Consider the following 16,532-nt stretch of genomic DNA (forward strand, 5'->3'; position numbering starts at 1 on the left):
AGGGATTTTATTGTGCTTATGATTTTAGTATAAGTTTGACATTAGCAGCTATTTTATATATAGTAACCATTTTATATTGATACTTGTACTGGGAAACCTCACACTACCATCTCTCTGCCCTATCTATCTATCTATCTATCTATCTATCTATCTATCTATCTATCTATCTATCTATTAGAAGGGACAGACCAGTTCAAAGCAATATGATATGTAATTCATATCATCATTTCTGAGCAGCTGGTTTCTTTACAGCCAGTAATTACTAAGTCTGATCCCAAATTGTGTAACTGTTTTTTAAAGTATTTATTTATAAATTAAATTTTAAAAACTGCCCATTTCCCTCACAGTGGGAGTAGATGGAACACAGAGTCTGGCGGGTGATAAGGGGAAAGAATTTATATACATCATTTTGGAGATTCAGGCCCAGACCAAGATAATTCATATTTCCACAGATTATAAATCTTGCTGAAATAAACACTTGGTTCGAGCAGCTTAAGAACAGAATAACAGAGTTGGGAGGGACCTTGGAGATCTCCTAGTCCATCTACACATTGTGAATCCAGCCATTGTGGTTTGTGAGCCATCATTTATATTTCAGTATGATGCATAAAACCATCATGAAGAGCCTTGGTGGAGCAGTGGGCTAATGCCTCCTTAAGTAACACCAGCTGCCTGCAATTAGTGCAGGTTCGAGTCCCACCAGGCTCAAGGTTGACGCAGCCTTCCATCCTTCCGAGGTAGGTAAAATGAGGACCCAGATTGTTGGGGCAATAAGCTGACTTTGTAATAATGCCGCTTGGGGGGGCCGAAAGCCCTAATAAGCAGGCATATACATAGAATGAAGGCTATTGCTAAGCACATTGATTTGTGCTTTAAATTGTAAGCCGCCCTGAGTCTTCGGAGAAGGGCGGGATATAAATGGGATTAAAATAAATAAAAATAAATAAAAAACTGAGGTTTGTAGAACAAAGTATGATTAAGGCAACCATGGCTTAATATACTGGGTCAACCCAGAAAACAATTTCCATTTAAAGGTAACATGAGCAGTGTAGACCAGTGTTTCTCACCCTTGGCAACTTGAAGAGGTATGGACTTCAACTCCCAGAATTCCTTAGCCAGCATGGCTGGCTGGGGAATTCTGGGAGTTGAAGACCACACTTCTTTAAGTTGCCAAGGTTGAAAAATACTGGTGAAGACCATTTTTCCCCCAGTCAGTTATCAACCCTATTGATTGATTAAACAAATTTGCATGGCCTCACAACTCATATACAGTGACTCCAGCATTAAAAATCCACAACATAAAACCCATACAACCTCACTACCCACCACCATCTTGTGGCAATTGTTATGTATCCAGGTGCAGGCATCTGCATAGCAACAGCCACTAGGGGGCGTTGGCCTGGACGGTTTTGGCGGGAAACCTAGTTTCGGCAGGAAACCTAGGGCCAACCCCATTGGCTGGCCGCCTACCGGGCCAGGTATATAAGGAGGCCAGGTAGCCCTTGTTCTCCAGTACGCACCCCACACAATAAAGAGCTGAACACGTACGCCGGCTGGCGTCTCTTCCTTGCGTCGGACCCACTACATAACAGCAATAGATACAATCACACTAACCACTTGATTAGCACTGTATCACCTGTAGTCCCCAGGCCAGTTGACAAAGCCATATCTTCAGGGTCTTCTAGAAAAGTAACAAGCTGGAGGCCATTCTTATCTCTAGAGCAGGGGTGCCAAACTGCCGGCCCATGGGCCGGATGTACCATGCGGAAGCTGCGCCCATCCCAGCTCCGATAAGGGGAAAACTGCCACAATACGTCGCGACACATCACGTGACGTGACGAGGCGAGTTTGATACCCCTGTTCCAGAGGAATGATATTGCATAGGACGGGAGCCACCACCCAAAAGGCCTTTTTTCTTGGTCCCAGAAGGTGGTCTTCCCTAATGGATAAGACCTGCAACATGCCCTGCCTTCTCACCCTGGTGGGCTAGGTAGATATTAATGGGGAGAGGCATATTCTGTCCCAGCCTACGTGACTCCTTGTTATGCTCACAAGGAGAAACCCATCTTCCAAGAAACAGGCAGGAACTGCAAGAAAAGAACAACCCCTTTTATTATTCACAGACCAGAATCAATGTCCAAGACAAACAAACACAGTTCACAGAAACTCAATCCTCAACACAAATGGTTGCCTTCGGCAACCAGTACCTCCCACACCTTCCCTTTTATAATTCAGCCAAGGCATGGCTTCCTAATGCCTTCTCCTTTGCCTTTGGAGCCACCCCATTGCGTTCCTCTGTCCTACTCGCTTGTCTTGCTGGCACTTTCATGCATCCTGGATTTGTCCCAACTGTGCTTCATCACTGTCCAACTCAGGCTCCCAGCACAGCTGTGTCTCAGCCTGAGCGCAAGTAGAGGGGCCAGGCTCCTCGTCCGACTGTAAGTCTTGGAGCTCCTCAGAGCCTTCCTCTGACTCTAATGTCACTCCAGGCCCCTCCTCCTCATCTGATTCCTCAGACTCGGCTGCCGTATCCACTGGCTGGCGAGGAATCACAACAAGACAGTCTTTCAAAAGAACCTGGCCAACTGGTCAGCTCAAGAAAAAATGACAGTTTTATGTCATCTATTGTTGTGTTACCATAACTGGGCTGTAAAACTCCAGAAGACCACTAGGTGGTAGCAGAGAAATAGGAAGCCGTCTCTTTGGGGCACTGATTTGCCCTTCCAGCTCAAAACTGGCTTAGTGTCTCGCTCTCAGTGTTATTGTCCTGTAGAGGACTATGGAATATCTATGTAGAAAGGGGATTCGATAATATGGATTCCCCCGAGATGCCTGTGGAGATTCTCTGTCATCCAATCACCTGAGATGGTATAGGTTCTCCTGCTTGAGCAGGGGGCTGGACTAGAAGACCTCCAAGGTCCCTCCCAGCTCTATTCTATTCTATTCTGTTCTATTCTATTCTGTTCTGTTCTGTTCTGTTCTGTTCTGTTCTGTTCTAATTCTATTCTATTCTATTCTATTCTATTCTATTCTATTCTATTCTATTCTATTCTATTCTATTCTATTCTATTCTATTCTATTCTATTCCCATTCCATTATTCTATTCTATTCTATTCTATTCTATTCTATTCTATTCTATTCTATTCTATTCTATTCTATTCTATTCTATTCCCATTCCATTATTCTATTCTATTCTATTCTATTCTATTCTATTCTATTCTATTCTATTCTATTCTATTCTATTCTATTCTATTCTATTCTATTCTATTCTATTCTATTCTAACATATAGGGAACGGTTGCTGGAATTGGGTATGTGTAGTTTAATGAAGAGAAGGGTGAGGGGTGACATGATAGCAGTGTTCCAATATCTCAGGGGCTGCCACAAAGAAGAGGGAGCCAAGCTATTCTCCAAAGCACCTGAAAGCAGGACAAGAAGCAACGGATGGAAACTAGTCAAGGAGAGAAGCAACCTAGAACTAAGGAGAAACTTCCTGACAGTTAGAACAATTAACCAGTGGAACAACCTGCCTCCAGAGGTGGTGAATGCTCCAACACTGGAGGTTTTTAAGAAGAGACTGGACAGCCATTTGCCTGAAATGGTATAGGGTTTCCTGCCTGAGCAGGGGGTTGGACTAGATGACCTCCAAGGTCCCTTCCAACTTTATATTATTATTATTATTATTATTATTATTATTATTATTATTATTATTATTATTATTATTACTATTATTATTATTATTATTATTATTATTCTATTCTATTCTATTCTATTCTATTCGTTTCTATTCGTTTCTATTCATAGTTGTCTCAAAGGTGCTTTTTCAAAAGGCAACTGGACTGTTGTTGTTTTTTTTCCTTGAGGAGGAAAAAGGAAAACATTTCGCTTCTCCCGCAAGAAGCTTAATCAGTTGCTAGCCCTCCTGACCTGTGGAGTCCTTGATGCTCTCTGAGTTTAGTTGTGTTCGCGCAGATGTTTCATTACCCAGCTCAGTGACATCTTCAGTGCTTCAGAGCAAACCCCACCCTCCATTGCACTGAAGGCATTACCTAGAGAGGTGATGAAACGTCTGCACAAAAACAACCAAAGCTCAGAGAGCACCTCCACAGTTCAATCCCGAGCTACAGAGGACTCTCTTCTCTTGGTATCCTATTGACCTGCCCACCTGCCCTACCCTCAGATTACACGAGGACCCTTATCCAGTCTGGACTCAAGGTTTATACAGTGTTTGCAAAGTATGTTTACTGCCTTTGAACACAGAGGCACTGCATGGGGCCATCTGGAATGGGGCAACTGTAAGAAATAACAACAACAACAAGAAGAAGAATAACAATAATAATAACGTTGGAAGGGACCTTGGAGGTCATCTAGTCCAACCCCCTGCTCAGGCAGGAATCTCTATATCATTTCAGACAAATGGCTGTCCAGTCTCTTCTTAAAAACCTCCAGTGTTGGAGCATTTACAGCTTCTGGAGGCAGGTTGTTCCATTTTTTAGTGCAATCCCAGAAATTATCTCATGGCGCTGAGCTGGATCCCAGAACTACGTGTGTGTTCCTCTTTTCAATGCCTCTTCTTTTCACTTAGACTCCCAAACCACCTGTTCTTTTTAGAGAACTCACTTCATGATCTCCTCCTGTCGATTTGAATGGGAACTTGAACCGTCTAATCCCTTTTTAAAACCTTATCAGGCACAAGGGCTGTCATCACAGTCTGTATGTAGCAGCAAATCCCATGAACCAAGTTCTTTGTGGCGGGAGGAAAATACTTTATAATAATAATAATAATAATAATAATAATAATAATAATAATAATAATAATAATAAGAAGAAGAAGAAGAAGAAGAAGAAGAAGAAGAAGAAGAAGAAGAAGAAGAAGAAGAAGAAGAAGAAGAAGAAGAAGAAGAAGAAGAAGAAGTTGGAAGGGACCTTGGAGGTCATCTAGTCCAACCCCCTGCTCAGGCAGGAAACCCTATACCATTTCAGACAGATGGCTGGTCAGCCTCTTCTTAAAAACCTCCAGTGTTGGAGCATTCACCACCTCTGGAGGCAGGTTGTTCCCCTGGTTAATTGTTCTAACTGTCAGGAAGTTTCTCCTTAGTTCTAGGTTGCTTGTCTCCTCGATTAGTTTCCATCCGTTGCTTCTTCTCCTGCCTTCAGGCGCTTTGGGCAACTAATGATGGGCAACTAATAGGTATTGCTTCATTTATTTGGCATGGATTTGAGAATAAGGCACGGTAACTTTGCAACGCCTCTGCCAGACAGTTAAGCTGAACCACATGCTCCCAGATGTCCGGCAAGTATTACACAGAGGAGTCCCTATTCTCCCACCCCACCCTTTTGCAAACACCCCCAACCACTGAATTGCTTTCCTGGATCGGGAGAAGTCTCACGTACATGTGGAACAGCGTTTCTGAAGCTCAGCAAGTTGTATGGACTTCAACTCCCAGCATTCCTCAGCCAGCTTACCTGAGTTGATGTCCACATATCTTACCGTTACTAAGGTTGAGAAACACTGTGTTAGACTTAAAATGTCTCCTCATAATGAAGGACAGGTGCCAGCTAAACTCCAGCCTTTAAGTCCAGAAGAATTACTAGCAAAACCCCAGGAGAGTTTAAGCTTAGAAGAGTGTCAAAAACGCTTTTCAGCTCACCAAGAGTTAAGCTTTCTTTGCTCTCTTATGCAAAGAACACTTCCAATAGTTCATGTTGATTGAATGATGGGAGATCCAGCTAGGTGGACTGATTTTGAAAAACTCAGGAGAGTCAGACCTTTTTTAATACCCGGATGAGGGGCCACCAGGAAAGCCACAGACTAAGGCTTCCGGTATAAGCCGTGGTAAACTATGAAATGCCATTGCTATGGAAAGTTTGCAGCTAGCAGGAGCTGAGCTCAAAAATGGAGAGTTGGGGGACTATGACTACTAGATATACTACTGCTACTAAGAGGATGTTTACTCACCTGTGTGAGACCCAGTCAAGCCTTATTGCGAACCACACTTAATACAGCTATTAATTCCTTCTCCATCTTCCACACATGTCATTCTATCTGTTGGATTTTGATAACCTGTTTTGAGTTAGTAGCCGATCCACCCTCAGGCAGAACCTCTCACTTTATTCTGCTTCAATTTATAATTAATTTTGCAATCTTTCTCCCCGCTGCCTTGTTCGGCCTCTAAAAGATCGTATATATAAAGGAGAATATTTGCAGCTCAAATATGAAATGAGGGATCCTTGGTGCTCTAGTGACTTGCATTGATGATATTATTTTATTTTATTTTTTAATCCCATTTATATCCCGCCCTTCTCCGAAGACTCAGGGTGGCTTACAATCTAAGCACAAATTAAATGTTATTACCTAGTTTGGGTAATGAAATGACTGCAAGAAAACAACTAAACTCAAATGACACTGAGGATCCCTTACTGTTCTATCTGTTACATGCTGGTCCATCTAACTTGATCTTTCTCAAACTTGGCAACTTTAAGATATGTGGACTTCTACTCCCAGAATTCTGTGTGGACTGGCTGGAGAATTCTGGGAACTGAAGTCCACGTATCTTAAAGTTGCCAAGTTTAAGAAACACTGATTCACTTATCCATCTTCACCTGTTTTCCCTCTTCTCTCTTTCCAACGTCTAGTATTCTTTTATTAATATTTTTAAAAACTCATTGGCACATAGGAAATTGCCACTGGGTAGACTCTATTTATTATATTCACATCGATTTTCCATCTATTCTTCTTTCTTCCCTCTCTTTCCTTTTTTATAACTCTGCTCCCTTCCTCCAGGAAAATTAACTGCTTTAGTTATGTTTATAGGAGAGCCAGGCTAGCCATAACACAGAGGGAGTTTGATAGCATTTTTCAGACCAATAATATTACATTTTATTCAAAGACAAAAGCTTCCATCAGCTACCTCACATTTCCTTACTGAAGTAAGCTGCAGTCATGAAATCTTATGCCTTTCAATTAAATCCGAAAAGATGCTAGCATACTCCTGATTTTGAACTATTTTTGTAACTCATAACTGCTCATGTTTATATAGTACAATCAACATATAAACAAGTGTAGTTAATTACTACAAAATACACTTTATGTCGGCTCTTTTTTTTCTGTCTGTCTGGCCCCACAAAGTAGATTATTCTACTTAATCTGAATCAAAAGAACATTGGGAAAACATCTTTGAGATTAGATCTGCCTTTTTACTAAAAAGTTAGATGCTCCTAGATGTTTCTAACATCAGGAAAATGCCTGGCGAGGATAACAGAATAACAGAGTTTGAAGGGATCTTGGAGGTCTTCTAGTCCAACCCCCTGCTCAAGCAAGAGATCCTATACCATTTTACACAAATGGCTGTCCAGTCTCTTCTTAAAAACCTCCAGTGATGGAGCATCCACAACGTCTGAAGGCAAAGCTCTTCCACTGGTTAATTAATTGTTCTCACTGTCAGGAAATTTCTCCTTAGTTCTAGGCTGGATCTCTCCATAATTAGTTTCCATCCTGCCTTCGGGTGCTTTGCAAGATAAGTTGAGCCCCTCTTCTTCAAACGTTGGAACACTGCTATCATGTCACCCATTCCCCAAAACTGGACCACTTCAATTCCACTTAGCTAGGACTGCATACACCTTCAGAACATCAACTGTTCTCCATCCACATGTCTAACTAATTTTGAAAAAAAAATCTACACTAGATTAACATATCTTGTAACTGCCGGTTCCTTAGGCTACCTTTGTGCTCAGTCAGGTACCCCAGACTGAATTCTTTTTCAGTGAGCCTTAAAAATTTCCTCTCCGTGCGCTCGTTTTTCCTGTCTCTCTTCACTTCCTCTCATTCAAAAATTTTCTCTATCCATCCTAATTTAGCTCTCTCTCCCTCCCTCTCTCTCTCTCTCTAAGCAAATGCCACTTTGATTAGATAAAAGAAAAGAAGATTGCAAACATATGTGCCTCAAGCATCTGGCTACTTGATTTCCCTCTCTGGGTCTTGATCTTACCACTTCAGCACTTTATACTTCATAGTATCTTTTCAGTTTGGGGCATGTCCCATTGTGCACAAGAAGTCATTGCTTTACCCCCAAAAAATCTCCGTAATGACCCTTTGCAAGCCCCCTCCCTTACGGTGAAATGGGTTTTCCCTGTCACTCGCCCTGCGCTTCTCCGTAGTATCCCGCTCCTTTGGAGGTTTCCCATCTTACTTGCAAAAGTTGGATGCTCAGGCTGGAACAGAAAACGGCCGCATTCATTCACCCGCTGCTGCCTCTCGAACTGTTTCACTCCTGCCTTGTCGCTCTCGTCGGCGTCTTTGCCCTGCAGAGAGGTGGAGACAACCTTCTGGCCATCGGATTTCCTGGCTCAGAGCAGCCCTGGCGTGAGAGCAAGCATATGTGCCTGACAAATGTATGTGTGTGTGTGTGTGTGTGTGTGTGTGTGTCACACACACACATACAAACACACACACACCCAGAACTCATTCACTCCCTCCTTGCTTTGGAATCAGCCAGTGTCTGACACAATTGCCATGAGATCATAAATGGGAATGGCTGATAACCATCTTGGCACTCAAGGAAAAAGGATGCTTGGGAAGGCCTCCTCTTCCAACAGTCTCCGACTTTTTTTCTTCTCCTCTGTCCCCCCCCCCTCCCCTCTTGTTTGGTGGTCTATATCTACCAAAACTTTGGATCAGAATAACAGAATTGGAAAGGACCTTGGAGGTCTTCTAGTCCAACCCCCTGATGGACTCGGAGACCTTCTACCATTCCAGACAAGTGGCTGTCCAGTCCTCCGGTGATGGAGCACCCACAGCTTCTGGAGGCAGGTTGTTCCACTGGTTCATTGTTCTAACTGTCAGGAAGTTCCTCCTTAGTTCTAGGTTGCTTCTCTCCTTGGTTAGTTTCCATCTGTTGCTTCTTGTCCTGCTTTCAGGTGCTTTGGGGAATAGCTTGACTCCCTCTTCTTTGTGGCAGCCCCTGAGATATTGGAACACTGCTATCATGTCACCCCCTAGTCCTTCTCTTCGTTAAACTAGACATACCCAATTCCAGCAACCGTTCCTCATATGTTTTAGGCTCCAGACCACTAATCATCTTTGTTGGTCTTCAACATCTCAACATGATGCATGGGCACCTCCTTCCTCTCCGCTGTGCCTGGACTCCCTCCGGATGGGGTCTAAGAGCTAACGTCTAAGAGTTCTTCTCTGCTGGGAATACACGTAGTATTCTTACAACTTATAGCAGTTCGTTTAGTGACCGTTCGAAGTTACAAACGGCTCTCAAAATGTGACCTACGACCATTTTTTCACACGTACGACCTTTTGCAGCATCCCCATGATCACGTGATCGAAATTCAGGCGCTTGGCAGCTGGTTTCATATTTATGACCAGTTGCAGTGTCCCAAGGTCACAAGATCCCCTTTTGCGACCTACTGACAAGCAAAATCAATGAGGAAGCCAGAGTTACTTTACAAACGGGTTACTAACTTATCAGCTGCAGTGGTTCACTTAACAACTGAGGCATGGAAGGTCATAAAATGGGGCAAAATTCGCTTAACAAATGTTTCACTTAACAACAGACATTTTTGGGCTCATGTTATCATATAGAGAAGAGCACAGTGTCTCCCCCTTTGCAGGACACAAGTGGGACAGCCGCCACATGCTGTACAGTTGCTGGAATTGGGTATGTGTAGTTTAACGAAGAGAAGGGTGTGACATGATAGCAGTGTTCCAATATCTCAGGGGCTACCCCAAAGAAGAGGGAGTCAAGCTATTCTCCAAAGCACCTGAAAGCAGGACAAGAAGCAACGGATGGAAACTAGTCAAGGAGAGAAGCAACCTAGAACTAAGGAGAAACTAATCATGGAGAGAAGCAACCTAGAACTAAGGAGAAACTTCCTGACAGTTAGAACAATTAACCAGTGGAACAACCTGCCTCCAGAAGCGGCGAATGCTCCAACACTGGAAGTCTTTAAGAAGAGACTGGATAGCCATTTGTCTGAAATGGTATAGGGTTTCCTGCCTTAGCAGGGGGTTGGACTAGATGACCTCCAAGGTCCCTTCCGAATTTTTATTATTACTATTATTACTATTATTACTATTATTATTATTATTATTATTATTATTATTATTATTATTATTATTATTATTATTATTATTCGCACAGTCAGCCAGACGTTCAGACTGGATTTGGCATTTTTGTCTACCTATCGAGTCCTTACCAAGGACCTGGGATAGGCAGATGTGGATGTTTGATGGTATTACAGATATCGTCGCAGGATGAAAGCAGTTCCTAGCAAGGCCTTTTGCAATTGACTAATGGCGAATCTGTCAATGCCAATGGTGTTCAACTGATGCTCCAACTGTTTTGGGATTGCACCTATTGCTATTGGTACTACCCTTGCTTGCCTTTGCCACAGTCTTTCTACTTCTATTTGTGGGTTTTTGTATTTTGTTATCTTTTCCAGTTCCTTCTCGTCTATTCTGCTGTCTCCAGGCACTGCCAAATCCACTATCCAGATTTTTTTTTTGTTTTTCTTATTGACAATTGTTAAGTCCGGGGTGTTATGTTGCAGGTGCTTGTCTGTTTGAATTCTGAAGTCCCAGAGCAGTTTAACTTTATCATTTTCTATGGCTTTCACTATTTTATGATCCCATCAGTTCTTGCTTACAGGCAAATGATATTTCTTGGAGATCTTCCAATGTACCATTGTTGCTACATTGTCATGCCGCTGCTTGTAATCAGTCTGTGTGAACTTCTGAGCAGGGGGTTGGACTAGATGACCTCCAAGGTCCCTTCCAACTTTATTATTATTATTATTATTATTATTATTATTATTATTATTATTGTTGTTGTTGTTGTTGTTGTTGTTGTTGTTGTTGTTGTTACCCCATTCTTCTCTTCCATGCTTTGACAGCAAAACCGATAGGGCTGCAGTACTCAGGGTTGATTATAGGCAGTCCTCGTCTTATGAAAGGTCACTTAGTGATCGTCGGAAGTTACGAAGGACCCCAAAAGGAGACTTACCACCCAGATCTGAAGTTCCTCCCATGGTCACATAACTACCCTTTGGGCACACAACCATATCTATCGTCCTTTCTAGCATCCTGCGGTCACATGACTGAATTTTATATCAGTTTCGTTGACAAACTGACACACTTCTTGTTTTTGCAAAACTACATAACGAACGATGAGTTTACTTAATAAACGTGGTATTGGCTTAATGACCACTGGAAAAAAAGGTCATAAAATTGGGTCAGTCACACGACCAACCTGTTTTATGACCAATACAATTTACGACTGACTTATGAATATAATGGGCAGGCTTCATTATTTGTCGTAAATTGAGGCCAACCTGTGTTCGGTAGATTTATTTATGTTAAATGTTCCGAGACTATACCTCCTTTATCATAAAAAACAGTCCGTTATTTCACAACACTGTCCTTTAGATAGATTTGATTTAATCATTTATTTTCTTGAATTTGCTCTTGAATTTTCCTGTGCATTAACCTAACCAGGGGTAGGCAACCTTGGCTCTTTTATGACTCGTGGACTTCAACTCCCAGAATTCCTGAGCCAGCATGGTTCAGCATGGAAACCTCTCCCTTTCCCCTCAGCGTGGCTGGCTCAGGAATTCTGGGAGTTGAAGTCCACGAGTCGTAACAGAGCCAAGGTTGCCTAGCCCTACCTAAGCAATTAAAAAAAAATGCTCATGAACTTCTTTCAGATTTGCCTCCTTTTCATGTTTCTTTATTTTACAAGAAAATAAGGTTGTTGCATTTACGCTTCAAGAAGAGAAATTTTTTTAGCTCCACTTTTTACCCCAATGGTCCTTTCAACCGCAAGGATCAGGGTTTCCAAGCATTTTAGGGCCAGAAGTATGAAAACTATAATACCAATAAAGGAGAATATTTGTAGCTCAGGGTTGACTTGAGGGATCCTTGCTGCTCTCTGAGCTGGGTTTTTTTTCTTACAGATGTTTCACTACCCCAAACTAGGTAACATCAGCAGCACTAGCATGTCCTAGATGTCACTAGCCTGGTGATGTTACCTAGTTTGGCTAATGAAACGTCTGCCAGGAATCAACCCAGCTCAGAGAGCACCAAGGACCCCCTCGTGAAAACTATAATGTAATTCTTCAAAAAAAGAAAACCGTTAACTGAGTTTAAAGCAAAGGAAAGGCCCAGTGAGAAAAACAAAAAAAAATGCTAATTGGACTGAACTTGCATTGCTCAACAGCTTGCTGGGATCCTTCCACTCCATACCTTGCCCACCCTCAAACTGCAGAGGTAAGTTGTCTTTGACTCCCTCAGAAGGGCTGGAGTGAACTTGATTAGAACAAAGGGTACAGAGAAGGGCAACAAAGATGATTGGGGGGCTGGAGGCTAAAACATATAGGGAACGGTTGCTGGAATTGGGTATGTGTAGTTTAATGAAGAGAAGGACGAGGGGGTGACATGATAGCAGTGTTCCAATATCTCAGGGGCTACCACAAAGAAGAGGGAGTCAAGCTATTCTCCAAAGCACCTGAAAGCAGGACAAGAAGCAACGGATGGAAACTAGTCAAGGAGAGAAGCAACTTAGAACTAAGGAGAAACTTCCTGACAGTTAGAAGAATTAACCAGTGGAACAGCCTTCCTCCAGAGGTGGTGAATGCTCCAACACTGGAGGTTTTTAAGAAGAGACTGGACAGCCATTTGTCTGAAATGGTATAGGGCACAGGTCTGCAACCCGCGGCTCCGGGGCCACATGCGGCTCTTTCAGCCATCTCCTGCGGCTCCCAGTCCTCTGCCATGTGCAGTCCCCCCCCAAAAAAAGCGGGACTAAAGAAGTTCAACCAATCAATTCAAATATGCAGGGTAGGTGCATATCTCGCCTTGGCTCCACTCTTCAGTCAAACCCTGTTCTGTGCATGCGCGCATGTACGCACATACGCACACATTTTTTGCGGCTCCCAGTTTTTCCTTTTGTGAGGGAACCGGTTCCAAGTGGCTCTTTCACTGTTTCAGGTTGCTGACCCCTGGTATAGGGTTTCCTGCCTGAGCAGGGGGTTGGACTAAATGACCTCCAAGGTCCCTTCTAACTTCTTCTTCTTCTTCTTCTTCTTCTTCTTCTTCTTCTTCTTCTTATTATTATTATTATTATTATTATTATTATTATTATTATTATTATTATTATTATTATTATTATTATTATTATTATGTATTTTCCTCCCGCCACAAAGAACTTGGTTCATGGGATTTGCTGCTACATACAGACTGTGATGACAGCCCTTGTGCCTGATAAGGTTTTAAAAAGGGATTAGACGGTTCAAGTTCCCATTCAAATCGACGGGAGGAGATCATGAAGTGAGTTCTCTGAAAAGAACAGGTGGCTTGGGAGTCTAAGTGAAAAGAAGAGGCATTGAAAAGAGGAACACACACGTAGTTCTGGCATCCAGCTCACCGCCATGAGATAATTTCTGGGATTGCACTAAAAAAATAAAAAAAATCCCAAGTCAGTTCAAAAGTCCCTAAGAAGAAAGTTTAAAAAACAACAACACCTTCTTCATTGGAGAAAAAAATGTGCGGGTAGTTGAACACCTTTCAGCATTGCACAAACATGTTATCTTGTCCCTCAAAATCTCCTGAGCCATTACTGCAGCTGCAAGATGACGTGAAGGGTTAATACCACTTTACAATGCCTTGGTAAAGGCGCACTTGGAATACTGCATCCAGTTTTGGTCACCAGAGTGTAAAAAAAGAAGTTGAGACTATAGAAAGAGTGCAGAGAAGAGCAACAAAGATGATCAGGGGACTGGAGACGAAAACATATAAGGAACGGTTGCTGGAATTGGGTATGTCTAATCTAGTGCCAACCTAGCAGTTCGAAAGCACGTAAAAATGCAAGTAGAAAAATAGGGACCACTACAGTGGGAAGGTAACAGTGTTCCATGCACTTTATTTATTTTTATTTTTATTTTTATTCCATTTATATCCCGCCCTTCTCCGAAGACTCAGGGTGGCTTACAAGTTAGCAGTACTTAGCACTTTACCTTTTACTTTTTTTAATCTAGTGCAGGGGTTCTCAAACCCCGGATCGTGGCCCACTACCGGGCCTTGAGCTGCTCAGAACCTGGCTGTGGAAGTGGTGGGTGAGTGTATTTTTTTTTAATCCCATTTATATCCCAACCTTCTCCGAAGACTCAGGGTGGCCTACAATCTAAAGCACAAATCAATGTGCTTAGCAATAGCCGTCATTCTATGTATATGCCTGCTTATTAGGGCTTTCGGGGGGCCCCCCAAGCAGCATTATTACAAAGTCACCTTATTGCCCCCAACAATCTGGGTCCTCATTTTACCTACCTCGGAAGGATGGAAGGCTGCGTCAACCTTGAGCCTGGTGGGACTCGAACCTGCACTAATTGCAGGCAGCTGGTGTTACTTAAGGAGGCATTAGCCCACTGCTCCACCAAGGCTCTTTGCACATGCATCTCCATTGGCCATGCATCCCCATTGGCATCCCTTCCAACTCTGTTATTTAATAATAATAATAATAATAATAATAATAATAATAATAATAATAATAATAATAATAATAATAATAAGAAGAAGAAGAAGAAGAAGAAGAAGAAGAAGAAGAAGAAGAAGAAGAAGAAGAAGAAGAAGAAGAAGAAGAAGAAGAAGAAGAAGTTGGAAGGGATCTTGGAGGTCATCTAGTCCAACCCCCTGCTAAGGCAGGAAACCCTATACTATTTCAGACAAATGGCTGTCCAGTCTCTTCTTAAAAACCTCCAGTGTTGGAGCATTCACCACCTCTGGAGGCAGGTTGTTCCACTGGTTAATTCTTCTAACTGTCAGGAAGTTTCTTCTTAGTTCTAGGTTGCTTCTTTCCTTGACTAGTTTCCATCCGTTGCTTCTTGTCCTGCTTTCAGGTGCTTTGGAGAATAGCTTGACTCCCTCTTCTTTGTGGTAGCCCCTGAGATATTGGAACACTGCTATCATGTCACCCCTCACTCTTCTCTTCGTTAAACTACACATACCCAATTCCAGCAACCGTTACCTATATGTTTTAGCCTCCAGCCCCCAATCATCTTTGTTGCTCTTCTCTGTACCCTTTCTAGAGTCTCGACATCTTTTTTACATCGTGGTGATCAAAACTGGATGCAGTATTCCAGGTGTGGCCTTACCAAAGCATTGTAAAGTGGTATTAGTACTTCACTTGATCTTGATTCTATCCGTCTGTTAATGCAGCCTAGCACTGTGTTGGCTTTTTTGGCAGCTGCAGCACACTGCTGGCTCATATTGAGGTGATTGTCTACTAGGACTCCGAGATCCCTCTCACAGTTACTACTATCGAGCAAGGTACCACCTATACTATACCTGTGCATTTGATTTTTCCTGCCTAAATGTAGAACCTTACTTTTTTTCACCACTGAATTTCATTTTGTTAGATAGTGCCCAGTGTTCGAGTCTGTCCAGATCCTCCTGTATCTTAAGCCTATCTTCTGGAGTATTGGCTATTCCTGCCAGCTTGGTGTCGTCTGCAAATTTGATGAGTTCCCCATCTATCCCCTCATCCAAATCGTTAATGAAGATATTGAAGAGCACTGGGCCCAGAACAGAGCCCTGGGGCACCCCACTACACACTTCCTTCCATGTAGATGCGGTTCCATTGAGGACCACACGCTGAGTACGGCCTGTCAGCCAGCTACGAATCCATCTGGTGGTGATGCTATCTAACCCACATTTTTCTATCTTATCGAGTAGTAAGTAGGTTGTGATCTAAATGCCTTACTGAAGCTAAACACATGGCTGCTATTATATTTGGTGTATGAGAACTTGCAACTTAGTAATCAGAAGTTCATTTCAGTAAGGAAAGCCAAAAGTAAATTTTAGATTATTATTCTTTATTATACATGTCCTGGAAATCCTCGACTTACGACCACAACTGAGCCCAAAATTTCTGCTGCTAAGTGAGACAGTTAAGTGAGTTTTGCCCCATTTTAGGACCTTTCTTGCCACAGTTTAATTTAATTTTAATTTAATTTAATAACATTTATATACCGCCCTTCTCCCTGAGGACTCAGGGCGGTTCACAGGGCAGAATAAAATAACCAATACAAACATTAAAAACAGATTAAACAATTGCCCTAGTTAAAAACAATATAATACAACGCTAAAAACCCCCAGAAAAATTAAAAAACAAAAAATAAAACAACCCCAACACTCCCCCTCAGGCTAGGCCGGCTTGTACAAACAAAAATGTCTTGAGATCGCGGCGAAAGGAGCGAAGATCGGGCGCCATCCGGAGCTCTACCGGTAGCTGATTCCACAGCTCCGGGGCGCCCACAGAGAAGGATCTCCCCCTGGGGGCCACCAGTCGGCATTCTCTGACCGGTGGCACCCTGAGGAGGCCCTCTCTGTGGGAACGCACAGGGCGCAGGGAGCTTGATGCCGGCAGCAGATGTTCCCTGAGGTACTCCGGCCCCATGCCATGGGGTGCTTTGAATACCGTTACCAGTACCTTGAATCTCACCCGGAAGAGATTAAATGAATCACAGCAGTTGTTA

The 16,532-nt window shown here is 42.7% G+C and overlaps 2 protein-coding genes across 2 annotated transcripts in view; both read right to left on the reverse strand.

The window, feature by feature from the left end:
• Positions 1-16,532, reverse strand: part of LOC310634740 (uncharacterized protein) — a gene marked incomplete at both ends in the record, with an annotated part of 362,395 nt that overhangs the window by 329,407 nt on the left and 16,456 nt on the right. The gene's annotated exons all lie outside the window — the stretch shown is intronic.
• Positions 1-16,532, reverse strand: part of TNXB (tenascin XB) — a gene marked incomplete at its 5' end in the record, with an annotated part of 155,668 nt that overhangs the window by 129,480 nt on the left and 9,656 nt on the right. The window contains one exon of the mRNA XM_083351049.1: positions 8,112-8,300. Coding sequence (XP_083207175.1) covers positions 8,112-8,300 — 189 coding nt within the window. The remainder of the gene's footprint in view (positions 1-8,111; positions 8,301-16,532) is intronic.

Source organism: Vipera ursinii, assembly GCF_947247035.1.
Source record: "Vipera ursinii genome assembly, chromosome: 2".
Taxonomy (NCBI): domain Eukaryota; kingdom Metazoa; phylum Chordata; class Lepidosauria; order Squamata; family Viperidae; genus Vipera; species Vipera ursinii.